The sequence below is a fragment of the Gymnoscopelus braueri genome (genome assembly GCF_963280865.1).
Source record: "Gymnoscopelus braueri genome assembly, chromosome: 4".
Taxonomy (NCBI): Eukaryota; Metazoa; Chordata; class Actinopteri; order Myctophiformes; family Myctophidae; genus Gymnoscopelus; species Gymnoscopelus braueri.
The window spans coordinates 11,774,629-11,800,561 of record NC_137605.1 but is presented as its reverse complement, the minus strand read 5'-3'; the positions used below and the strand labels follow the sequence as shown (position 1 = coordinate 11,800,561).

The 25,933-nt window shown below is 41.7% G+C and overlaps 1 protein-coding gene across 1 annotated transcript in view; it reads right to left on the bottom strand.

Moving 5' to 3' along the window:
• Positions 1 to 25,933, bottom strand: part of LOC308083427 (dynein axonemal heavy chain 11) — a gene marked incomplete at both ends in the record, with an annotated part of 121,990 nt that overhangs the window by 70,727 nt on the left and 25,330 nt on the right. Inside the window, 24 exons of the mRNA XM_080425742.1 lie at positions 431 to 670; positions 1,844 to 1,946; positions 2,804 to 2,969; positions 5,780 to 5,987; positions 8,024 to 8,197; positions 8,931 to 9,062; positions 9,498 to 9,648; positions 10,781 to 10,929; positions 11,045 to 11,172; positions 11,915 to 12,047; positions 12,751 to 12,828; positions 13,680 to 13,874; positions 13,982 to 14,074; positions 15,137 to 15,275; positions 15,616 to 15,732; positions 15,962 to 16,107; positions 17,681 to 17,837; positions 18,210 to 18,370; positions 18,957 to 19,088; positions 22,286 to 22,519; positions 23,036 to 23,188; positions 23,293 to 23,419; positions 23,523 to 23,614; positions 24,242 to 24,466. Coding sequence (XP_080281868.1) covers positions 431 to 670; positions 1,844 to 1,946; positions 2,804 to 2,969; positions 5,780 to 5,987; positions 8,024 to 8,197; positions 8,931 to 9,062; positions 9,498 to 9,648; positions 10,781 to 10,929; positions 11,045 to 11,172; positions 11,915 to 12,047; positions 12,751 to 12,828; positions 13,680 to 13,874; positions 13,982 to 14,074; positions 15,137 to 15,275; positions 15,616 to 15,732; positions 15,962 to 16,107; positions 17,681 to 17,837; positions 18,210 to 18,370; positions 18,957 to 19,088; positions 22,286 to 22,519; positions 23,036 to 23,188; positions 23,293 to 23,419; positions 23,523 to 23,614; positions 24,242 to 24,466 — 3,633 coding nt within the window. The remainder of the gene's footprint in view (positions 1 to 430; positions 671 to 1,843; positions 1,947 to 2,803; positions 2,970 to 5,779; positions 5,988 to 8,023; positions 8,198 to 8,930; positions 9,063 to 9,497; positions 9,649 to 10,780; positions 10,930 to 11,044; positions 11,173 to 11,914; positions 12,048 to 12,750; positions 12,829 to 13,679; positions 13,875 to 13,981; positions 14,075 to 15,136; positions 15,276 to 15,615; positions 15,733 to 15,961; positions 16,108 to 17,680; positions 17,838 to 18,209; positions 18,371 to 18,956; positions 19,089 to 22,285; positions 22,520 to 23,035; positions 23,189 to 23,292; positions 23,420 to 23,522; positions 23,615 to 24,241; positions 24,467 to 25,933) is intronic.

The window sequence follows — 25,933 nt, the reverse complement described above, 5'->3', positions numbered from 1 at the left end:
GGCTCAAATGCCGAATAAATAATGGACCTTGATATGAAAAGGTCTGAAAACCACTGCTTTAGTGCAGTGTTAAATTTGACAGCAAATTCTGCTTTAGTCTTAGTTTTAGTCCTATTTTAGTCTTCTGAAATTGTTTAGTCTTAGTCTAGTCTTAGTTGACTAAATAGCGATATCTTAGTCTTTTAGTCTTAGTCAACTAAACTAACACTGCTTTGGTGTGACTCTGTAGTATGATCAACTAAAGTAGGGCGTTAATTTACGAAAAAACACAAAAAGTATTTTATGGAGATAGGAGGTTTCCGCCTGACGACAGCGATAAGTATTGCATGTTCCATTTCCAGTATGTTATACCAGCGCTTCTCAAACATGTTTGTCAATAACAACATAATTCAATCAATCAAAGTAGCACAGGGGACAAGCTCATGCTAACCTGGAAGACGCTGGACAGTTCTCTCAGGTTGAACAGGTAGTGGAACTTGACGGCGGTGGGCAGGAAGCCGTGGACCATCTTGTGGTGAAGAGCGACGGAGGCCTGGACCACCGCCCCGGCCGCCCTGTGGACCCCCGCGCTGAACGGCTGCTGCTGCAGGTGACCGGCCAGGATCTGACCGTAGATGGACGTCTGGGTCTGAGCCGACGGGAAGTTCACAGCAAACACAGAGAAATGTCTCTGTGAGGAGAAAACACGTATAAAACATGAGGTTATAGGGACTGCGGATTGAAAATGAGCATCATTGCTAAGTCTGGTGTATTTACATTGATATGTATCGTTCCTTAACCCATTGATACCTGGAACGCATCTGTGTCACTTTAGATGTCTTTGGCTATTCAAAAATAGCAGATATACAAGCTCATAGCGCGGCACCGAGTGCCGCGCTATGAGCTTGTAGATCTGCTATTTTTTTTAAAAATCTTGAAAAAAAAATCTTGAAAGAAAATGTTTTAGATTTTTTTTTTCAAAAAGTTTCAAAATTTCAAAACTTTCAAAAAACCTCAGGTCTTAATGGGTTAATATGCGGTGTCCCGTCTAAATAAAGAAATAAGGTAAAGTTAACACACGCACACACACTGTTTCACATTAAAGAAAGAGACTGAGATGATGCTGTCTTTCATATGCAGTGTTATTGTTACTTGCTACTTGTCAACCAAAATAATTGTGTACACCTAACCAATGGCAATTAACTGCCAATGATGAGATTCTCGTCATGTGTGTTTTCGGTGGTTTTACGATAGACAGTGCTCTTCCGCAGCCTGTGAATGATCCCTGGATCACCCAAGAAGAGTACACCCAGAAATCAAACAATCAACAAAATTAAGCTGCTTTCGTTTAGTATTATAGGATTTATTTAAAAAAAAAATTGTCTCTGTTTTTTGTTGTTTTTGGCAAAAACAAGCCACATTCAACTGCCCATAACTGTGGAACGGATTATCCCGACGGCACACAGTTTTTTCCTACAATTCCGCGAGACCCCCCCCACCATCTTTTGAGGCGATCGCCGGGTGAATCGCTGTGAAAAATAATATTCTATGATTTTTCAAAGGTTAGTAAAAACACTCAATCGCTGGCAAGGGCAGCTATAGACGATGTTTTAACTCTGGCAGTTAAAGCGTTAAAGTTAAATGTAGCGAAACAGGCTAAAGGTCCTTACACACCGGGGGCGATTTTCCCATGCGAATAATACGTTTTTTTTAAAAACCTTATAAAGTCAATGCAAGCTTCCACATCAGTTTCGCGGAGCGAAAAATAGTCTTTTATTTATTCGGATAAATTCGCATAATCGCCGGTGTGTAATGACTGTAATGTAAAACTAATGCACCTTTAAATAATTATGTATAAAAATACCTGAAGTCTGGGGTTGATGTGGAAGTTGCCAGCAGTTGTATTCATACAAGCAACATACTGGGTGTTGTGTATGTCCTTCAGGGACAGCTTCTGTCTGTCATACCTACACAACAAAAACAGGGCTTCAATTTGACAGAAAACTATCTAAAGATGCAACAAGTGATATATGTCTTTGTTAGATATTCTGATAGTAATCATTGCTATATAGTGTTTGTTCAGTCTCTCCGGCTCTTTAGTAAACAGAAAGTACATTTTCAGGTCGGGATACCGATTTCATCCAGTCAGGGGAGAGAACTCATACAGGATATATGATAAACAAGTGAAAATTGTTGGAAGTGATGAAATAAACAAACAAACAAAAAGAGCAGATGAAATTGGAGCTGGAACAAGCTGATAAATGGGTATACTCTCTCCTGATTGGATGAAATTGGTGTCCCACCTGAAAATGCATTTTCAGTTCACTAAAGAACTGGAGAGACGGTGTTGGTGAGGCCGCTGTTACTGAACATGATTACTATCAGAATATAGAGACTGAACTTCTAAAACCAAAACACCTTTTGTTTTAACCAACAAATATCACTTGCAGCACTGTTGATGAAAAGGCCAAACTCCCCTGTCCTGCTCACCAATGTTTATAGTTCAGATGTTAGCCTATGAGTGTGTAGTCACCAGTGTTTATAATCCAGATGTTTGTACTCACCAGTGTCTATAATCTATATGTGTGTAGTCACCTGTGTTTATAATCCAGATGTTGGCGTATGCGCGTGTACTCACCAGTGTTTATAATCCAGATGTGTGTACTCACCAGTGTTTATAATCCAGATGTGTGTACTCACCAGTGTTTATAATCCAGATGTTTGTACTCACCAGTGTTTATAATCCAGATGTTTGTACTCACCAGTGTTTATAATCCAGATGTGTGTACTCACCAGTGTTTATAATCCAGATGTGTGTACTCACCAGTGCATATAATCCAGATGTTGCCGTATGAGTGTGTGTGGCTGCACCGTGCCGTAGCCGTCCACCGCCGGCATGTTCATGTCGTCTATGAAGTAGACCAGCTTCCTGTTGCCCTGTGGAGCGTAGCTACGGCCCGCCTTCTTCTCCAACGGTCCCTCCAGCACCGCTAAGATTGATTGATTTAATGCTTTATTCGTCAGACAGACATTAAAAAGGATAACACAAAAAAGTCTTGGGGTTTTGTTTCCATTGTGGAAACAAGTCCACAAATTCAACACAATAATACATGTCATCAACAAATACAAATATTGTACAAAGGAGAAAAAGGAAAATCGGCGGCAGTGAATGACACCTCCTTTTGGTGGGAATTTACATCTACCTCCCCCTGTTGTCTCCTGATAGACGCTTTTTTTTCCCAGGGCATTTTTGAAAGAAACCAGTGTTACACATCCTTTAATGGGTGGTGTCAGGACATTCCACAGTTTGGTGGCAGAGTGGTAGAATGAGAACTTTGAATACGAATGTTTGTTCTAAATGTGTTCTAAATAAAGACACCTCAATAAAAACATAACTGCTATAAGACAGACCACCCCGACAAGAGCCGTCATCATTCAAAAACACAACCTGCTGTTTGACTGATACTGATGACAACTAGGCCTGTCACAATTATTACATATTCGTCTAATCGCAATTATTTGAGATAATCGCAATTATTTTGTCATAATCGTTTCCATGTGGAAAAATGTTTTTATACAAATACAAAAAAGCAGAAATAGCAGATCTACAAGCTACAACGCGTCATGCGTTGTAAGCTTGAAATAGATCAGCTAAAGTATAAAAGTATTAATTATGTCAGTCATGTCTCTGTACATTTAAGATATTTGTCATATCTGCCCTTTGGACAGAAATGTCATTTTTATTTATTATGTTCCAATGTTCAATGCCAAAAACACAATTAAATTGTTAATCGCAATTTGTATGACAATGAATCGTCAACTTAAATGTTATAATGGTGACAGCCCAGTGGTGTTGTTCTACCGTGTTATGCTATATACGTAGTGTGACCCGCAGAACATTTTTGTAGCCAAGCGTAGCCATCCAAAAAGTCAGCGTATCTGATACGGTGATACGCATCTGATACGCAGGAGGAGGGACTGAGGCGCAGCAAGAATGTGGACTTCAATAGCCTGGTCTGACTCTGAAGTGAAGCAGGGCCGGATCTAGGCATGGGCAAGGGGGGGCAATGCCCCCCCAAATGCCCTGACTGCCCCCCCCAAAAAAAAATCGATTTTTTTTTTTTTTGGGTGGGGGGGCTTGTGAAAGTTACATTTATGTCATGATATGAAATGTGAGCTTACCATAATCAAAATAATCCTTAATCATATTCCATCATGTATCATTGCACAATTCAAATAATCCTCTGCCCTGATTTTCCACACACAGTCACACACACACATGCAGTACTACTCCTAAACAATAGGAAGCAGTATTACACAAAACGCAAAAAAAAGGCAAAAAGCCGCCCCCCCAGCATTTCCTAATGCCCCCCCAATTAATAATTTCTGTATCCGGCCCTGCCTGAGGTGAAGGCTTATCATGTGTGGCTATTGTCTTTCTTGAGGTGATAATTAATGGCCGCTGGCGAAGGAATTCACACATTAACTCAATGACCTGCCATTCACTTCATTGAACGGCAGGTCACTGAAGTGATAGGCTGCCCTAGCGCGTCTGATATCTGGTCTAGAGGGGCGTGTTCAAAATCTCCGGAGATAGAATCAGTGGGCTCCCATTGGTTTACCAATCTGTGCGCCCCGCCCCCGCACCCCTCCTCCTCCCCCAATGTGCAGCATTGAGAGCCCTGACGTCACAACATTTGGAGCGACGCCCACTGCACTCTGGTTGGTTGGGGAAATGAAAGGTTGACTCCCACTTCCTATGCCAGGAACGTCAACAGGCTGGTCCAGGCTCTTATTTTTGAGCAAAACGCGAAGGAAAATAAAAGCCTGGAGATCGAGGCTACTTAAGTGAGAACTTCATTAGCATTCAAACTGCGCGTCATAGACAGCATAAAACTCAAGGAAATGTTCATCTAGATTCAGTCTAGTTTTTTTGCACATAATTTTTTTTTCAGTTATTCTTTTTTTTTAATTATTGCTTCTAAACCAAACAAACCTTGCAATTTTTGTTTATTAATTCATCATATGTGCGTGTGCCGTGCGTGTGGGACGGAGGGAACAATTATAGTATACCCTCCAAAAAAATCTAGAACACACCACTGTGACAGCCCTAATGATGACAGCCACCATGTGTGATGGACTCAGCTGTGCTAACGTTAGTGTCATCATTCTGACTCATGAATACACACAGTGTCAATAGTCAGCAATAAGAGTATTAACCACAAATACACATACGGTACAATTAGTATAAATGACGGGCACAAAATTAGGGACACCAAGTTGGAAAGTGCATAATAAATATTATTGGCTAGGATAATTGAACAATTATAATGCATGCATTTCACCTGCAGGATCAACACAAGGCCGGTCTGTCTCAAAGTGGGGTCCAGAGACTCTCAGGGTTCCTTGAAGGGGTTCTAAATGGACCCTTAACAGTATACTGTCTAAAGGGGGTTCCTCGACATGTAAAGGTTTGAGAAGCACTGGTCTACAGTATACCTACAGTATCTAACACACTGAAAGAGTTGTTCCTGTTCTGAAGATTACCACCAGCAGATGGTGCTAAAGCTCAGTCGATGTGTGGCAGTCAGAGAGGAGACAAGAGCTGATGTTCACTCAGTCTGCAGCATGAGGGAGGTGGTGTAGTAGTTGAAGGGTGTAAAGTAACTAAGTACATTTGCTCAAGTACTGTACTTGAGTACACTTTGAACACAGGCCTGTTACTTGTAACAGAGTACTTCTACATTGTGGTATTGATAAAATGTCAGTACTTTTTCCACCACTGTTGAAGGGTACTCACTCTGCAGCATGAGGGAGGTGGTGTAGTAGTTGAAGGGTACTCTGGCGGTCACGTAAGACCCCGCAGGCAGAGCGTCCAGCTGGTTCCTGATGAGAGCGGTCTTCCCCACGCCGCAGCCCCCCACCAGCATCACAGGCTGGCCTCTCTGCAGCAGCAGCTTCACCAGGTAGCCCAGACCAACCGTCTCCATCGTGGGCACCAGGACAGACTTACCATCATAGAAACACACAGGGGGGGGGGATACACAATTATCCAGCAGTGGTGGATAGTAACTAAGTACATTACTCGTACTAGTTGTACGAACGCTTGTGTTATTGTTGTACTGTTTTATTGGATCTTGTTTAGTCGATACACTTATTTGTTTTAGCTCCTGCACATTTGATTTTGCTATTGTTGTCTCATCTGTTTAAGGAAATAGGTAGCTGATATATTGCACTTTTACCTTAGCGCTAGGTATACTCTTGGTTGCTTGTTTTTGCAGAAAATGCACTTAATACTTCTGGTGATTAGTAGTTTTCGTTCCCTACCTATGTTGAATGCACTTATTGTAAGTCGCTTTGGATAAAAGCGTCTGCTAAATGACTGTAATGTAATGTAATGTAATTACTCAAGTACAGGTACTTAAGTACAGTTTTGAGCTATTTTTTACTTTACTGGAGTATTTCCAATTTTCAGTACCGGTACTTTTATTTCTACTCAGATATTGGACTTTTATTCCACTACAATTATTTGAAATCTTTAGTTACTAGTTACTTTGTAGATTTTGATTATTATTGCAAAACATACATTAACCACTTCAGCCCTATATACATTTTTGGCCTTTTGAAAATAGGCGATCTATGCGTTGTGAGCTTATGTAGATCTGCTATTTTCAAAAGATTTCTTTCAAAACTTCTGCATAATGAGTACTTTTAATTGTGGTACTTTGAGTACATTTTGATGCCATTTTGATGTTCTGAATTTTTGTGCGCCTCCCATCCAGTTATTACACTGGCCCGGGCCGCAGTCCGAAGTAAGAGAAAATAAAGAGAAAATGAGAAAAACATAGGAGAAGACAAATAGACTAGGATAACAAGAATTGCATCATTGGCATCAAAATGATTGTAATAATAATCTAAATCTACAAAGTAACTTGCAACTTAAGTTTTCTGAAAAACGGAAACGCTCAAGTAAAGTATGATAATTTGAGTAAAAGTACCTCAAATATCTACTCAAGTACAGCACTTGAGTAAAATGTACTTGAGTTACTTTCCACCACTGTTGTTATCACGACTTAGCTCCTTGCGAACGTGATTTATTGACAAGATGAATGTTTCGGGGTGAATTGATTTATAATTTCTGGTATATTTTCCCCCTGCACGGTGCCGTGTCTACATATTCTGTCATAATAGCGTCATTTGCTGGGAACAAAACCCCGCTAATTACACCCCGGCGGGAGCCTTTAGAGCGGTCACAGCTGTACGCCGGAGCGCCAGGGGAGACAATGGTGCGTGGGTGAAGAGCTCAGAGCTCTGTGTGATGCCCATGCCCCTCACCCCCCCACACACACACTCTGCTAGATGGCAATCACACACAGTGGCAAGCCTTTCATGTGTTCTACGGACCCCTGCCACGACCCTCATGACCACGGCCTTATGCCCTCTCTTATAATAATTACTGCTCACCGAGGCGTGCAGATATTTTTAATATGACTGTTTTCAAAAGAAAAAAGCTTGCGGGAGCAAATTGTGTTGTTTCCACTTTCTTTGGAAAAGTTTGTGCCTGTGTCACGTCTAAAGACTTAGTTCAGAAAACTTATCTGACTTAAAGCTCCATTTATACTTTGCCGTATAACATTGTCATGTTCTGAACATCTAGGCCGACCTACAAGCTCACCACGCGGCGCATCTGCGACGCGTTGTAGGCTTGTAGATCGGCTATTTTCGCCGTGTGACACCGCCGTACGACGGAGCATGCATACAGTAAGCATTAGAAACACACCCCCAGAACAGAGAGGGAGCAGTGAAGCGCATTGGACATGGTGGCCAATCATAGGTACTGCAGCTTATTACGGCTGGGGCCAGATACATGAACGAGCGAAAACGGTTTCTCAGCTTGCGCACAGGGTTGCGCACGGAGGTGACACTACTGTGCATGCGAGACGACGCGCAGAGTGACGCAAAACGCGTCACATAGGCCTCAAATAGGACCAATTAATTATATGAAGATGAGTTTCAACCATACTTGAAGATGGTGAGATCTCACCTGCAGCGGCGCATGGGGTTCCAGCTCAAACGGCTGCACGGTGTCACTCCATGGCAGGAAGCGCCTGGTCAGGGGGTCCAGGAAGTAGTCGAACACCGTGCCCTGAGCCGGGAGCTTCACCGTCTTCATCTCTTTGGTCCACCACTGGCTGAACTCCATGCGGTGATCGTGCAGCTACAGTATGGACACAACGTTAACAGATGAAATCACACAGGTGTTCACGTAGAGGAAGTCCCAACCAGTGTTGATTTCGTCGACTACAACTATGACGAAAAATGTTGGTCGACTACCTTTTTTCATTGACGAAATAAAAACTAGGCTATGATGACTAAAACTAAGACTAAATATATTGACAATTTCGTCAACAAATAAAAACGACACTAAAATGTTAGTGAGGGACTAGCGGAGAAGAGATCCAGTAGAACTAAAAGACAAGTCGTTTTATGTTTGGTTGTGCTCGGGTGTTGCGCTCTGATGCTCTGAAGCAGATCTACAAGCTCACAACACTTCGCGCTGCGACACGTTGTGAGCTTGTAGATCGGCTATTTTCAGCATGCAACCAAGCGTAAAATCAGCCATTACGACGCCATCAAAGCACCACCAAAATACATTTTAGTCGACGAAATCAACTGTATATTTAGCCGACTAAAACAGTAAGAAATTTCAGATGACTAAAATATGACTAAAACTAGGCCGGCGTCTCATTGTTTTTGTTCCCCACATAATGCAGTTAGTTTAGTCTCGGATATATCCACATGAACCTGAATATGACATATATGAATATACTTGCCATATATTGGCAAAAAAAATTATATGATCAAACAAATTATAATACAAAAATAATAATAATTGTCCGGCCCCCTTACCCCCCCGCCTATAGAATCGCCACTGGCCCTACTTATAATACCTGATCCTGATGCAAGGCTCCTCCAAAAGCCCAGATGCAGGCGAAGGTGAAGTACGTCTCATAGAGCTCCCTCGGAGACTCAGACGGGATGTTTTCTGGGGTCAGCAGACAGTCCAGCAGAGCACACAGCGTCTGGACAGGGAAAACATCATTTCACTGCTTCATTTCACTGGTTCTCAAACTTTTTCAAGCCAAGGATGCCCAAATTTATATGAATTTGGCCATCTTAATTTTTTTTTTGTGCCAGGAACCCCCAGAAGAGATCAGTGTAAAAAAAAATATATATACTGTATATATATATTCAAACTTTTCCAAACATTTTCGATTTTTTAAATGCTAAAATAGTAGATGCACAAGCTTGCATCGCTGCACAAAGTGACGCGGTGTGAGCTTGTACATCTGCTATATGTTGAATAGCCAACATATAAATGGACAAAGTGGTTAAAATGATTGTGATGCTATATTAAGTACTTTTTTCTGGAGGGGTCTTACTCTTGCAAGGACCCCTGGGGGAGAAAACAACAGAATGCAAAACAGCCCCAAAAGCAAGTATACTGGTTGTTCTACCTGGACCATGGAGTTCTCTGGGATGGGAGTGATGGTTTTGAAGGTGCTCCTCATCTGCTCCATGCAGCGAGGAAGGTATTTGTCAAACAGGATGATGAGGTGAGCTCTCTCTGTCTGACGCACACGCGTGTCGATCCAGCTGCCAACATAGCTGAGCACCAAACAACAACAATATACACCACACGTTACCAGGGTTGTAACGATACATTTTAACAGCGATTCGATACGCATCACGATACATGGTTGACGATACGATACATGGACGATATTGGTTCATTCATGGCGATACGACACAATTCAATTATTTTTAAATCGATATGGTAACTATTTATAATTAAAAAAAAGATCTGTGTGAAACATGTGGATAGTGCAGTTTTTTTTAGGGAAATAAATAATGATCATGGATATAAATAAGTAAACAAGGTGATTCTCTGGAAAATACATGGACATTGTATTTGAATACATGGACAAACTCGCACCTTGACATGAACACAGAGATTACACACATTTATCAATAGACCAAGTGATATGGGATGGAAAAGTGATTATACCCCTCTTTCTTTTTTTGTTCTTAAAATTGCAACATACAACGCACAAGTACTTACTGTAGTATCGATACAATCGATTATTTGCATTGCAAAACGATACGATACAAAGTCAAACGATTTGTTGCTGTTTGTATATCGATGCAGTTGAATCGTTGAAATTAAAATTGATGCATCGATACAGCTACTGTATTGTTACGCCCTACACTTAATCTATAATTAATACTATAATCTGAATCACTTTCTTTAACATATTTGTATATAAAAGTAATGTGTCTTGGTGGCACTGGACTGTGGGACCATTTATCGGTTTCAAAGTCAATTGTTTTGGTTTAAACAAAAAGTTAAGGCTCTATATTGAGATGGCAAACATTGCTGTATAGAGCAAGGGTTCCCAAACTTTTCAGGCTGCGACCCCCCAAAATAATCATATTTGAACTGGGGACCCCCCACCCTGACAAGCACTTGGAGTTGTAGGAGTTGCAGGGCGGCATTACATTTAGTTTGACTCGGTTCTACAGATACATATTTTGTGAATATTTCACAAATATATTTCACGATTTATTTATTTTTAAATAGTAGATCTACAAGCTCATAGCGTGGCACTCGGTGCCACGCTATGAGCTTGTATATCTGCTATTTTTGAATAGCCAAAGAAATCGAAAATGACAGAGATGCGTTTCCGGACTGAACGGGATAAACAGTGAGTATAGTGGTGTGTGTGTGTGGTCGACTCACGGGCTCCATCCCACGTCCTGTGGGTTCACACAGAGGACGCCGGCCCGGGACACGGTGGCGGGCGTGGCCGACCTCAGGTGACTGACCTCAAACAGCAGCCTCATGGACGGCGAGAGAGGCACGCGCTCGTTACTGGCCAGAGTCAGGACCTATATGAACAAAAAACCACCGCGGTTAGGAATATATATGGTATTGTACAGTACGCACGTAGTGTATGTATGCATGTTGCACATTAGTGTATGTGTGAAGAGGAGGGTGGGGTACCTTGTTGTCGTCCATCACTGTATTGAGTGATTCAATCCACATGGGATCAATGTCTCCGTCCAACACAATCCACTTAGGACCGCCGTGAGACATGCTGGCCTGTTCCCTCAGCAGCGATGACAGCAGGCCTGAGACACAACAAGACCACCAGGAACGTCAACCATCATTATAGCAGGATGGTTCACTGCACTGTTCTGCTCTTTGATCAAAAGTTCTTGTCTGTTATTATGACTTTCTTTCTTTCTTTCTTTCTTTCTTTCTTTTGTCTCTGTTGGATGGAAACCTCATACGTCCAGAACTATTACATTTCAGGATTCAAATGCAAAAATAGCGTATAGCAGATCGACAAGCTCAAAAACGAGCTTACCTGCTATCTTGGATGCTTTTGTGTGACGCTGTAGTATGATCAAGTAGGGCATTAATTTACGAAAACATCAAATATGGACATAAGAGGTTTCTGCCCAACGGCAACGATGTATTTATTTAGAGTTGCCAATTGCATTAACGCCCCTTTTCTCTACAAATGTAGTCATTATGCCAATGAATTCCTCCAACTGCCTGTCACTGCTGTCGTACCCTGGTTTAAGGCTATTTTTTAAACTCATTTTGTACCGGTATTATAAGCATTTTCAATCTGGCATGACTATTTTGGGCATGTCATTACAGAAAATCATCAAAAATTGCTAAAATAGCTGATCTACGCAATTATCTAAGAAAATAGCAAATATAGCAGATCTACAAAATGATCGAATGATAGCGAAAATAGCTGATCTAAAAGCTATTGTAGATCGGCTATATACGGCGCACAATATCGTATGACAAGTATCAAATGGTGGTTTAAAGTTATTCCAACGTTAACTCTTTGTTTACCATCTTTCCACTCTCGAGTGGCAGGGTGAATGAAGCCGAACAGCTCGTCTGTTTCCACCGCCTTCGGGTTCAAGTCGTTCCAAACGGGCTTCCTCTTCAGGTTGGCGTACGTTTTGTTGAGGACACGTAATATCTGCTCAAAACGATAAAGCATTTTTACATTTCACTTATTACAATGCGTTTCAGAGGTATCCGGGAACGGTGGGCACCTGGTATTTCTGGGCAACTTTTTTAGATAGATACAGTATATATTTATATTTGCATTTATTTAAAAAAATGAGGGGCCAAATACATTTTTGATTGCATTCAAGGCCCAATATTTCAAAAAAATGCTACAAAAGCTGTGATGTCCAGCCATTCCGGGGATAAACAAAAAATGTCACGGCTTCTATTTTATTTTTATTTTTCTGGGGGGGTGGATTTCTGACCTCATTTACACCCCAAAAAACTGAACTTTGAACATTCAGTGGATTTTCTGTGGTATGGGGTTTTCTGAATAATTAGGCTCAGAAAAGTGCTGTGATTGGCCCGTGGACTTTGACGTCACAGTCCATTAATCCCACCCCCCTCTGGTTTTGTAAACCAGCATGTCATGAAACCGTTAAGGGTCAATTTAGGTCAGATAATAATGTTCGGTGCATGTTCAAATCATATATACTTTACATTATTTCAAAAAAAAAAATCTAATCATATTATTATTATTTTCATTTTTTTTTTTTTTTTTTAAACTCTATTCTATTATGAAATGTAAACTATTTAACGTGTGGTGCCCACTGGACCTGTATGGTGTCAGATTATCATCAGATTAAAGTGAACACAAAGCAGGGTGTTCTGACCTGGCTCTTCCCAGTGCCGGCGTTCCCGATCACAAAGACAGAATGACGGACGGCCAGCAGCTCGTCCAGCTGCACCACCTGGCAACATTAATGAATAACACATTTATACATGATTTTACATCACTAAACCAGTGAAGCCATTTCCACCATTTTGTTGCTGTCGGGCAGAAACCTCTTAACCCCACATTATAACTTGTGTTTTTTTCCGTAAATTAACGTCCTACTTGATCATACTACAGAGTCACACGAAAGCATCAAAAGTTGCAGATCTACAAGCTCAAAACGCATCGCTTTGGTGCCCAGTTTTGAGCTTTTGGATCTGCTACTTTTGATGCTTTTGAATTTGAATCCTGAAAAGTAACAGTTTTGGACATATGAGGTTTCCACCGGACAGACGATTTGTAGATTGTCCTTGTTGATTTATCCTCGTTAGTTTGTTTGGTTTGTTGTTGTGAATTATACCTGATTATGTGTTGGAATTTCCTCTTTTGGCGATTGTTGTTTTGTTTTATTGTTGGCATTAGTATGGTAATGATCCGGTGTCAGAGTGTGTGAGGTTATTTGTAGATGGGTGGCACTCAGACTATGAATTATTTTGTTTTTGAAGTTGGGACTGTTCATCCATTTCTGTTTGTCCTTTATTAAAGTCTGTATAATGATACTGACAACGGAATGTGCATTTACTGGCCGCTATAATAAGTACAGTATGTGCTGGTTGATAACTGCATACAGTAGTGCAATGTTTCCCAACCACTGGGATGGGACACATTTTTGGGGTCGCGGGCATGAGTAAATTTCCCTTTTTTTGGTTAATTATTATTATTTCAAAAGATTTTCTAAAAGTAAAGAACAAACAAAAATACATTTCTAAAAAGAAATTAAGAGAATTTCATACATAAAAAGACCCCCACAAAGACTGTGCACTAGACCTTTAGAATGAACGCCTCCTCGGGCTGCAGCCGGAGCTCCAGGGTGGTCCGGCGAACGGCCTGTTCAAACTCCGGGTCTCTGTTCCTCTCCACCACCAGGCCTGGGAACAGGTCTCCCAGCAGGCCCAGGAAGATGGCCACGTCCTCGGTGACGATCTTAGGCACGTTGAAGTCCCTCAGCGCACGCATCAACACCTGCAAACACAGGAACACGCCACGTCAGGGGGGTTCACGGCGGTCGTGCGGGGTGACATTACGTGGCACAGATGGATCTGATGATGGATTGATGTGACGATAGTGACCTGGTCCTCTGGTCTGGTCTTGTCCCCTCTCCTTAGCGCCCCTGCCACCACCAAGACAGACTTCACAGCACGAAGGCCCCAGTCATAGTGGTCCTGAAAGATAGGCACAAGTATAATATCCCATCATCATTAAAAATATGGTTAAAATGAAATGATTTGCTATATAAAAAAAAGGTTTCTCACACAGAATGCAACACTCAAGATCAAAAAAGTGACGCAGAAATTATTTGTAAGAAATTAAAAAATACATTTTAGACCTGTTTTAACTCATTCACTGCCAGAACTTTATTTTTTTGCGTTTGCCCACTGCCAGAGATTTTTAATTAAAAAAAAAAAGTACTCAGGAGCCGAGATACAAAATGTTTAAGTTTTAAGTTAACAATGAAGTGGATGGGAGTCTAGATCTTCAACAAATCATATCTCCTTGGTCTTTGGGTTAAAAAATAAATAAATAAATAAGAAAAAAAATTAAAAGTCGTTTTAGTCGTTCTTGGCAGAGGGGGCTTAAAGGACAAAAGTCGTTTTAGTCGTTCTAGGCAGGGAATGAGTTAATATCAATCAAAGAATCTTTATATAACCGTTTTAATATCAAAGACCCATTCTAGACCCGTTTCAATATCAGTCAAAGACCGATTCTAGACCCGTTCTAGACCCGTTTTAATATCAATCAAAGAACCGTTCTATACCCATTTTAGTATCAATCAAAGACCCACCACTGTTCTGCCCTAGGTGGGGTTGGCGAAAGGGCCTACTCTGTGTGGAGTTTGCATGTTCTCCCCATGTCTCTCAGGGTAGTTAATACAAAAACATGTAGTAATCCTGGTCGCTATACCGCCTCCCCCATGACAGCCGGGGCGCCTGATGGAGGGGAAAGGAACTGGTTGGAATAACGTGTTCATTCCACTCGCTACGTCCAACCAGGGAAACTCCCCCCTGTCAGGTGACAAGAAGTTCAGTTGGCTCTCATGCATTGAAGGAGGCATGAGCTCGGCCCTGGCCTCCCTAGGCTGGTGAGGGGAGTGTAGCGCCCAGGATCACTTAGAAAATTGGCACTGTGTGAAAAATAAGGGTTACAAAATCGCGGGATAAAAAAAAAAAAAAGACCCACCACTGGTACAGACACCACTGGTGTAGAGGGTGTACAGGGTGATCTACCTGTTTGGACAGCAGCTCTCTACACAGGGTGTACAGGGTGATGAACTTCCTGGCCAACAGCTTGGCGCTCAGGAATCCCTCGGCCACCAGCATGATCTCACAGATCAGCTCCACATCCGGGACCACCATGGCACAGGGTCTACAAGCAGGACCAAAGGATCATCATTACATATCGTCGGGCAGAAACCTCTTATCTCCATATCTTTTGTTAACTACCATAGAAAGGAGGTGTCATTCACATTTTTCTCCTTTGTACATTGTTTTGTATTTGTCTTCATCACACGAAAGTATTAAAAATAGCAGATCCACAAGCTCAAAACGCGCCGCTTCGCTCCGCGTTTCGCTCCGCGTTTCGCTCCGCGTTTCGTGCCGCGTTTCGAGCTTGTAGATCTGCTATTTTTGCATTTGAATCCTGAAGATGAACAGAGACGATGTTTATCTTCCCTTTTGTTTTGTATCGTTTTGCTTTCACTCCCAACCTGAACAGAGCCTTGAGGTTCTCTGGGAGCTCCGCCCTGCCTGCGTAGCCGGGGTTCATGGTGATGAAGATCCCCACGGACGGCTTCAACCAGATCTCCTCATCCAGGAACAGGAAGCTGCGGTAGGCAAGGCAAGGCAAGGCCGTTTTATTTGTATAGCACATTTCAACAAGATAGCATGTTAGATAGCATGGCATGTAGTATATTACGAATGTTTTTAACACAAATCTTCTCTTCTGGGAGTCCCTGGCACAACACATTCTCAGATGGGGTCGTCCACAGCCAAATACATATCAACGTGGGGGTGACATGAACCACTGTCGTAGAAGAAGTGACAGCGACATACCGTTTCTTCTTGTTACGGATGGCGTCCTGGATGGTTTTGACCTGCACCGCCACCACCGACAGAACCTCCACAGAGATCCTGTTGAACTCGTCGAAACATCCCCACGCTCCAGTCTGGGTCAGGCCTTTGTAGATGTTTCCAATGGACTGAAATCATACCAGAGACAATGACATTCTGCATTGATATAATAACACCAAGAACCCCAGAGAAGTTCTACAATTGACAGAATGATGGGCTTACGAGAAGAAAAAAAAATATCATAAATGTAAAAGTAAATTGAATCATGTGGATCTCAGGATCTAGAGTATACTGCCCACTGCTCCTAATCGTTAGGATCTATAAATTAGGCATACAACGATTCACTCAACTCACGATACGATTTGATTTTTCCCAAAAAAATACACAAAATGAGTGTTTCTCTTACTCAAATCCAGTATTTTCTTCCCTTAAATTTTTCTTTTTACAATACTGTGTTTTCTCTCATCCTCTTTTCGATACAGTATCAAATGAATCAATTCTCTTCCTGTATTTTCTTCTTTTTTTCCTGCTGTTAGCATCGCAATACATTTTTTAATTAAATCAATTTAAATTGTCACCAGTTTGAGTCGATGTGAATCGATTTACGATAAATAGTTACATGCCTACAATAAATGCAAAGGACAAATTTCACATTTGTGCAAATGTACAATGACAAAAATACCAACAACAAACAACAACAGCACATGGGAACAGCGTGGTTGGCTCCAACGTGGATGTTAGACTTCATGTGGCCAACCTTCTTCAGTCTTCTGACATATCTATGACATATGACTCCTAATTTGTTCATGATTTCAGCTCCCATCCGAACCCCACTGACCTCGATTATAACATTTGAGTTAAAGGTAGGGTAAGTGATATTTTTTAAAAAGGTTAAAGCACTATATTCTGATAGTAATCATTGCTATAGAGTGTTTGTTCAGTAACAGGAGTCTCCCCGTCTCTCCAGCTCTTTAATAAACAGAAAATACATTTTCCGGTAGGTGTCAAAATCTCAGCCAATCAGGAGAAAGTACCCATTTTAAGCTTAATTTTTATAGTGTTCCAGTTCCAATTTTGCATGCTCATTTCTTAGTGTCATCACTTCCAATTTAACTTGTTTAATCTATATCCTGATTGAGTTCTCTATCCTGATTGGATAACATTGGAAATGAAACTGAAACTGAAACAAAAATGCATTTTCTGTTTTATAAAGAGCTGGAGAGACAAGGAGACTCCTTTTACTGAACAAACACTCTATAGCAATGAGTACTATCAGAATATAGAGCTATTTAACACTTATTTTAACCAAAGAAAATCACTTAACCTACCTTTAAATACTTCTGTGGCCTACCGGCAGTGTGCACAAGAAATGCGGCGCTGATCTGTACTTGTTTGCGAGATTAGATCCAGACAGAAAGATAGACAGACCCCCTTGTCAGGTGACAAGAAGGTCAGTTGGCTCTCATGCATTGAAGGAGGCATGAGCTCGGCCCTGGGCCGTCCTAGGTTGGCAGAGGGAAGGTAGTGCCCAGGATTACATAGACAATTGGCACTGGGTGTTAAAACAATAGGGTTACAAAATCGTGGGATAAAAAATGTTATAAAAAAAAAAAAAAAGAAAGATAGACAGATAGACAGACCCTCTTATACAGTAGAAGCCTAGACTCCTGCAGAGTAAAACCATTTATAAGTGTGCCTGACCTTATAGTCCATCTGCTCAGAGCAGTTGAAGACATACACCATGACTCCCAGGGCTCGGCCCAGGTCCTTAGTGGTCTCTGTCTTCCCGGTGCCAGCAGGGCCGGCCGGGGCTCCGCTCATGGTCAGGTGGAGAGACTGGGTCAGCGTGATGTAACACCTACGGTATAACATATAACACAGTGAAGTCAAGTCGGCTGTGTTCATTTAACTCTGAGAATGTACAAATGGAACCAACATGGATACAGGGTATGTCTGCACATTTCTAAAGTGACAATTTAATGACTAAGACCTTTTTAATACAAAATTGGCCAAATTGTCAAATATTACGCAAGAGAGAGGCAATCATTGTGTGAAAATAGCCAATCTGCAAGCGTTGTGAGTCAAACTAAATGTAATGCCTACAATTCCAAGTGCTTGTCAGGGTGGGGGGTCCTCAGTTTAAATATGATTATTTTGGGGGGTCCCCAGTTCAAATATGATGAAAAGTTTGGGAACCCTTGCTCTACATGATAATACTAAATAGGTTTACCTGTCTGTGAGGGGTGTGATGACCAGGCGGGGGGTGTTGCCCAGGTACTCATATGAGTAGAGGAATTGAGCGTCACAGATGTTAACGTAACAGTGCTGCTCTGTGTCGTCCCAGCGGTGACGCAGCTGGGACAACCACCTGAACGCCTGGGAGCTGGTGACCTGGGGAGTAAGGGACGCAATATCAATCAGAGACCCAGTCTAGACCCTTTTTAATATCAATCAAAGACCCATTCTAGACCCGTGTCAGTTGTCTACTGCAGTGGCTCTCAAGGGGGTCCTTAAGGGGGTCCCCAGCAAAAAGAGGAACAGTTTAATGATCTACAAGCGTGTGATGCGTTATGGATGCCAGGTTGAAATTAAGTGGTTAATTTCACTGTTGTTTCACTGGCTATAAGTTACGTCTATACGAAATAATGTATAAGAAGAACCACTATTCAGATCAAAGGTTTTACTGTCTCCGCTTTATTTGTGTATTTTACTGTAAATAAATACAGTTTCTGACGTTATGCTATTCCTTCCCTAGCCACACCCACAAGTGGGGGGTTCTGGACTTTGGGGGCCCGCATTAGCTCTTGAAACGGGCCCCCAGACACTTAAGGCCACCTCTGTCTAAGACATAATGATGATGCTGAGAGTGACTTGGTTCCCACCAACCTTCAAAGTGGTGAGGTTGCTCACTATGTCTCTTGCATGGACATCGATGCTACATATGGTCATAATCTAACCTTTATGGTCATAATCTAACCTTTAGACTGATGAGGTTGGACACCACGTCTCTTGCATGGACATCGATGGTACAGATGGTCATGATCTTCTGTCTGTCTCCAGAGCTCAGCTCTCCCAGCAGCATGTTGATCAGAGAGTTCAGCTGGACAATCTGGAAGATTGGAAGAGGGGGAAAAGGACGTAGATAGTAGGGGTGGAACAGTTAGTCAAAATAATCGATTTGATTGATTATAGCACATCTCTCTTAATTGCGTGACACCGTTATACGACAAAGTACCAAAGTAATGTAGATCATTCGTTTAGTTTTTTATTGATTGATCTCTCTTCCCCCTTGCCCCCCTCTTCTTTACGGAAATAACAAAAACGATGGAGCTTGCAAAAAAACTAATTTCACCCACTGTTTTACACCTGTAAACCTGTGATGTGACAATACAGTTTATTCAGATTTTAGGGCTAAAAGGTAAGTATTAATATGTTTTGGTTAAAACAAAACGTTTTTGTTAAAAGGCCAATCAGAAGAGAGTACCCATTTATCAGCTTCATTTCTATAGTGTTCCAGTTCCAATTGTGTCTGCTCATGTATTTGTGTCATCACTTCCAATTTCAACTTGTTTAATCTGTATCCTGACTGAGTTATCTATCCTTATTGGATGAAATTGGTAATAAAGAGCTGGAGAGACTCCTGTTACTGAACAAACACTCTATAGCAATAAGTACTTTCAGAATCTAGAGCTATTGAACACTTATTTTAACCAAAGAAAATCACTTACCCTACCTTTAAGTGTTTAATCATACTAAACAATTTAGCCTATTATTAAAAAAAAGAAATACATTCACGCTGACTTGTTGAATAAAAAAATAGACACGTTCTCGATAATTGATAGAGCAATCACTAAGACATTAACCGATAATTGCACTCCTAATTTTAAGCTATGGAAAGAAGAAGTGCATTGAGCGTTAGCAGCCTGACGTGTTTACAGTATGTTGAGCGAGGTTTCCACGTTTTGTCTGACACACGAAAACGTTTTAGAACAATTTGTTTCTGTCAGAAGTGACATTGCTTGCATCATGCAAGGTTATGCATTCCTGTCTGTGTGGGTGGACCAAATAAGCATGAACCTCATCATCAAAGAGTGTGTGTGTGTGTGTGTGTGTGTGTGTGTGTGTGTGTGTGTGTGTGTGTGTGTGTGTGTGTGTGTGTGTGTGTGTGTGTGTGTGTGTGTGTGTGTGTGTGTGTGTGTGTGTGTGTGTGTGTGTGTGTGTGTGTGTGTGTGTGTGTGTGTGTGTGCGTGTATGTGTGCGTGCGTCCACACATGTAATGATATGAACACAGTGTTCTGGATCCTCATAACAGCGAGTCAAATGAGAAGTAATCTTGCCACACTCCTGTTTCCTCTTTTGACTAAAACACCAGTGGAGGGCCTGCATTTATCACCAGTTGGTGCATGACAGCAGATTCAATCAGTGCAGTAGAGAGAGAGTTGGAGGGAGAGAGAGAGAGAGAGAGAGAGAGAGAGAGATTATTCAAACAGCGGGCCAAGGACATGCTAACCTTAACCCATTCAACCCGGGAACGCATCTGTGTCATTTTAAGATTTCTTTGGTTATTAAAAAATTGTGGATATACAAGATCTGCAAAAATCTGCTATTTTTGAAAAATCATGGAAAATCATTGAATATATATTTTTGTTTCTGTTAGGGAACATTTGTCATTTGTCAAACATTTGACAAATGTCTTATAAATCCTAACAGTTTTCTGAAAAACTATTGTTATATCAGTGGTGCTCAAACTTTTTCTTGCCAGGGACACCCCAAAATTATATGTTTTTGGCCACCGATACCCATCAAAATATTTTGTTCCAGGCAGTTGTTTTCCACAGTTGTTTTGTGCCGCGCTACGAGCTTGTAGACCCGCCTTTTTTGAATAGCCCAAAGTATGAAATAATGACTAAAGCTCAAATCTAAAATGACACGGTATGCGTTCCCGGACTGAATGGGTTAAGTAGCGCTGATGAAACTGACAGCATTTATAATACACCAACTGTGAGCTCAGCCCCACAGCATGGCCGCTGAACCCCAAAGCCCTCCACTCAGGTCAACACTGCAGCATGGTACAGAATGGAACAGGTGCCTGTGTGCTCTGACAGCTGTCCCCACCTCCACCGCAGGTGCACGGAGTAAACATGATATCCTCCTCGCTGTCGGGCAGAAAGCTCGTATCTCCAGGTTTTAACGTATAGTGTTTTTTTTCCCGTCAATAATGCCCTACTCGATCATCCTACAGCGTCACACAGAAGCATCAGAAAGTAGCAGATACACAAGCTCGAAACGCGGAGCGAAGCTGACATTTTGCACCTTAATCTCATGTACAACGCACTGTCTTTTGTCTTTTGTTGTGTTTTTCTAGCACCTTAACTAACGTTCATAAGTATATCATGCACAGTATATACATCTGCCGCTATGCTCACGCACCTTCATCTTATACACATCAAAAGAAGGTATTTTTTTTTTAATCCCAAAAGGGTAGCACATCCAAAAATGTCAATTAAATGGAGGACAAAGTACTCACATTTCGGCTATGAGCCTTCCTATTTAGTTACCTTATATATCTTATCTCAGATAAGATATAACACATTTACCATGTGTAAATATGTAGATCATTTGTTTTCACCCTTGCCCCCCCCCCTTCTTATTCCCTTTATGTTTTTTCTATGGAAATAACAACACAATGGGAACCAATGGGAACCATAAAGCTGATTCTGATTCTAGATCGGCTTCTTTTGCTGTTTTTGAATTTGAATCCTGAAATGTAACAGTTTCGGACAGAGACGATATCACAGTCTGGGCTGCCTTGCCTTTTGTGATGGATCCCTACAATTTCTACGTCTTGAAGTTTACAGCTGTGCACAAAAAAAAGAAAAAAAGAAGGCGCTTCAAAAAACGAAACAAAGCAGTGCTTCATAACAGCAAGGTTTTGATTGGCAGGATCTCTTTTGCAAATATCAGGTGTTTCTCTAAAAAACCAAGGTAGATCTTTATTTTTTTTGTTCTTTCAAGTCAGAGTTTGAAATGAGAGCTGGGGAAAGAAATGTTTAGTTGTCCAGTTTACAGGACATGTTACAACAGGATAACCCGCAATTCATTTAACCATAAAACCCTAATAACATTTGGTGAAAATAGCTGTACATTCAGCAAAAATAGCAGATCTACAAGCGCTCAGCTAGGAGATTTGGTGTAGAGGGAAAAGTAAAGGCCAAGTACAGACACCTGGGGGACCCCAGTCAACTTAGTATAATAGGTTTTAAGTGGTTAGAAAGAATCTAAATCTAAATCCTTATTTAAACACACCTGTTTCTTATTGTAGTCTTTCAAAGCGGACTCGAAGCCTTCCTCCAGTCTCCTGAAGGCCAGGTCCATGTCGTTGCTCCACCAGACCTGAGAGCCGGTGAGGGCCACCTGGGCGGGGTGGTCCAGCACCCACTGCTCCCTGGTCCTGTCCTCGTACACGCACACCGCCTCGGACAGGTGACCTCTGACACTGTCCCTCATGGAGCTCTCCAGCCGGGTCAGCCACACCTCCACCTGATGCAAGACATTAGATAGATAGTTAGGTGGTAGGTATAGTTTCCCCAAGGCACACCAAAGGGAAGGTTAAAGTCTCAAGTCAACACCTGGCACCGCTCATATGGGCTCCATATCCATGCAAAATAGCCCCTGTAACATATGTACAAATGCAAAACAAAAAGTTGAACCACTAATTGTATACTTGAAATTTCAAAAATAGCATATCTACAAGCTCACAATGTGTTGCAATGCAAAACGAGCTTATTAGATCTGCTATTTTCTCTATTTTTGAGAATTTGTGAAAACAAACGAGGGCTGCCAGGTTGGTAAAATGGTAAAAAAAGAAAGTACTGATATACAGTAGTAAATTAAAAGATATATTTTTTGTAAAGTTGTACAGTATATATCGCAATAATAATGTGTGGTTGTCCGAAAACCCCAAGGCGCATCTAGACGCTAGCACACCAGTGTGTCTCGTCACACAGCTGTACCAGTGAAGTGTGGAGGCTGCCATATTGAATGTTAGAGTCTTACTGGACCATGGCAGGGACACTCGGTCTGGAACGGGACATATTCTCTCTCTTTGCTGTACATGCCCACTGCGACGTCACCCGTGTCCCTGTGATCGTCCTCGGAGAACTCCAAGTCGGCCATGTTGTCAAACAGTTTGGAGAGGTGGCATGTGATCTGTTAAATGACATCACACGGTTAAATTTACACAAGATCACTTACTAACAACTTGTATATTACAATAGTGACGATGTGATGATATAGTCCCACTGTGGACGTACCGCTCTGGGGCGACTGCCCTTGGACAGGATGTCCAGTAGGTCTGCTGAAGACACGAAGTAGAAGCGTGGGAAGGCCAGTCTCTTAGTCTCCAGATACTCTGCCAGAGCCTTTTCACACAGCGCCAGTCTTTAGAAAAAAACACAGTGTGGAAGCAGTGAGCAATGAGCATAGAATGTAACACTGGCAAACACAACTTATATTACTCAGCAGACGAACGTTAGCCATCAACCTTTTCTGTAGATCCTCCAGCTTCTCAAATAGATGACGTTTGTTGGTGGCCTCGATGACATTCTTGGTCTTGGCACTGTCCAACACCAGCTCCTATAAGCAAATACAGTATGTCATATTTCAGTAATTAATACATACATTTTATAAATATATTAAAAACTATTAAAGTTTTTTTGTCCTCTATGATATGCCTATAAACGACAGGTTGTATTATGGTATGGTACTGTATATCCTTCATCCATTAGTCTGTCTGTCTGTCTGTCTGTCTGTCAGTCTGTCTGTCTGATGACAAGAATGTGTAGACAGACAGACGTCTGTCTACACATTCTTGTCATCAGTATACAGCCTGTCTGTCTGTCTGTCTGTCTGTCTGATGACAAGAATGTGTAGACAGACAGACGTCTGTCTACACATTCTTGTCATCAGTATACAGCCTTAATTTGGGGTCTGATTTGAATGAAACTTCATATAATACAGGCATTCAGTACCAAGATAACTTGGACAAGTTCAGCTTTCAGCTTTCTACGCCCCAAGGTCTAAACCTAACCTTAACCTCAGTAAAACTATGTCTAAACCTAACCTTAACCAATCAAACACAGGTAGGGCGGGTCTACGGGTGGGTCTTCCTATAACGTTGGTGGAGTCCATAATATAGCATCCCGACCACGTATCACTGCGGGAACGGTAAATACCGGAAAAATGCTGAAAATGAGAGTTGACCTGAAAGGCAGCGTCTATGTCTTGGAACCTGCGTGCGTCGGTGGGCAGCTGCAGACGGATGTCGTCACAGCCCATGAAGATGCTGTGCAGGTGGAGCCAGGTCCTCTGGACCTCCATCCACACCATCAGCACCGAGTCGGCCTCCGTCAGCTGTCTCTGCAGCCCAGACACCTCCACCAGGAAGTGGGCCACGTGTTTACTCTGAGAGACGGCCTGCAGCTGGACCTGGAAGACCAAAAAGATCCTTTAGGGCAATGGTTTTCAACCCTTTTCGTATCAAGGTCAATTATTTATTCGGCATTTGAGCCACAGACGACCGTTTGATGAGATTTAGCCTCTCAAGACCCAAAACTTCGTTGGATCAGATTTTGTCCACAATTCCATCCATGCTGTATTGATGTTGGTACCATAGGAGAGATAACAATAATTCGTCTACATTCTCTAATTGTGTAGACTTCTTGTAAATTAAGTAATGCAGATGTTTAACAATAATTTAACTCATGAGAGTGTAAGGGTCCATTTGGTTTCATTTTACACTCAAGAGTTAAAGATCGAAGTCCATTTGGTTACCAACTCTCCATCATATAACTGGGGACCACCCGGAAACTCCTCAAGGACCACTGGTGGTCCCGGGACCACTGGTTGAGAACCACTGCAGTGCTTCCCAAACTTTTCAGCTCAAGAGAGATATTGAGATATTAGACATTATTTTGCCCGGGACCCAAACTAGTGAAAATAGCAGATCTACAAGCTCACAACGTGTCCCGTGTGTCGAGCTTGTGGATTTGCTATTTTCACTTCTTAACCGTCTTTTAAATGTTTTTACGGAAATTATTAGATTTGATTTATGAAATACTTTTGAACCATTTTGGAATTGTTTTTAATTGATGAAAAGTTGTGATTTGTTTTGTTAAAACGTTTAAATCTTAAGAAATGATCTAACCCTAACCCTATTTGTATTTTATTAAGGAATCGAAAAAAGGGGATACGTTCTCGACCCATAAAAATTGGTTCACAACCCAAACATGGGTCCCGGGTCGACCACTGTTTAGGAAACAATGCTTTAGGGCACTGGTTCTCAAACATGTTCATGTCAAGGACCCCCAGATTGATATGTATTTGGCCGTGGACCCCCATCTGAAAATGTTTTGTGCCAGGGGCCCCCAGAAGAGAAGATTTGTGTTAAAGAAATTCAAAATTGTTCAAAATGTCCCAAACATTTTCGATATTTTCAAAAATAGCAGATGTAGAAGCTCGCAGCGTGGCACAAAGTGAGAGCTTGTATATCTGTTATTTATGAAAATATTTGTGGGAGTGTGCACTTTTCATGCACACTCCCACTAAGTCAAGATAGATACAAAAAAATATATATTATCGCCATTCGATCCAGAAACACTCAAACAACTGGTGGTTTAGACTAGAGAGAGAAAACTCTTCACCAACATAAGCTATGGCAGACGTTTCACAGATATAGTGAATTCCATATCGTGTTCTCAATGACATGCTGTGCTATGGAGACCAGGAGAAACAGTGGGGGAGGTAGGGAGACATTCTGTTTGCACAAAGGAGCAGACAGTGGAAGAGGCAAGACTTTTAATTGCTGGCTGAGACCTCCCCCCCTCCCCCATCCCTTCAGTCTGTGTGTGTGTGTGTGGTGTACACACGCACAAAGACCATGGCTGTGCAACAATA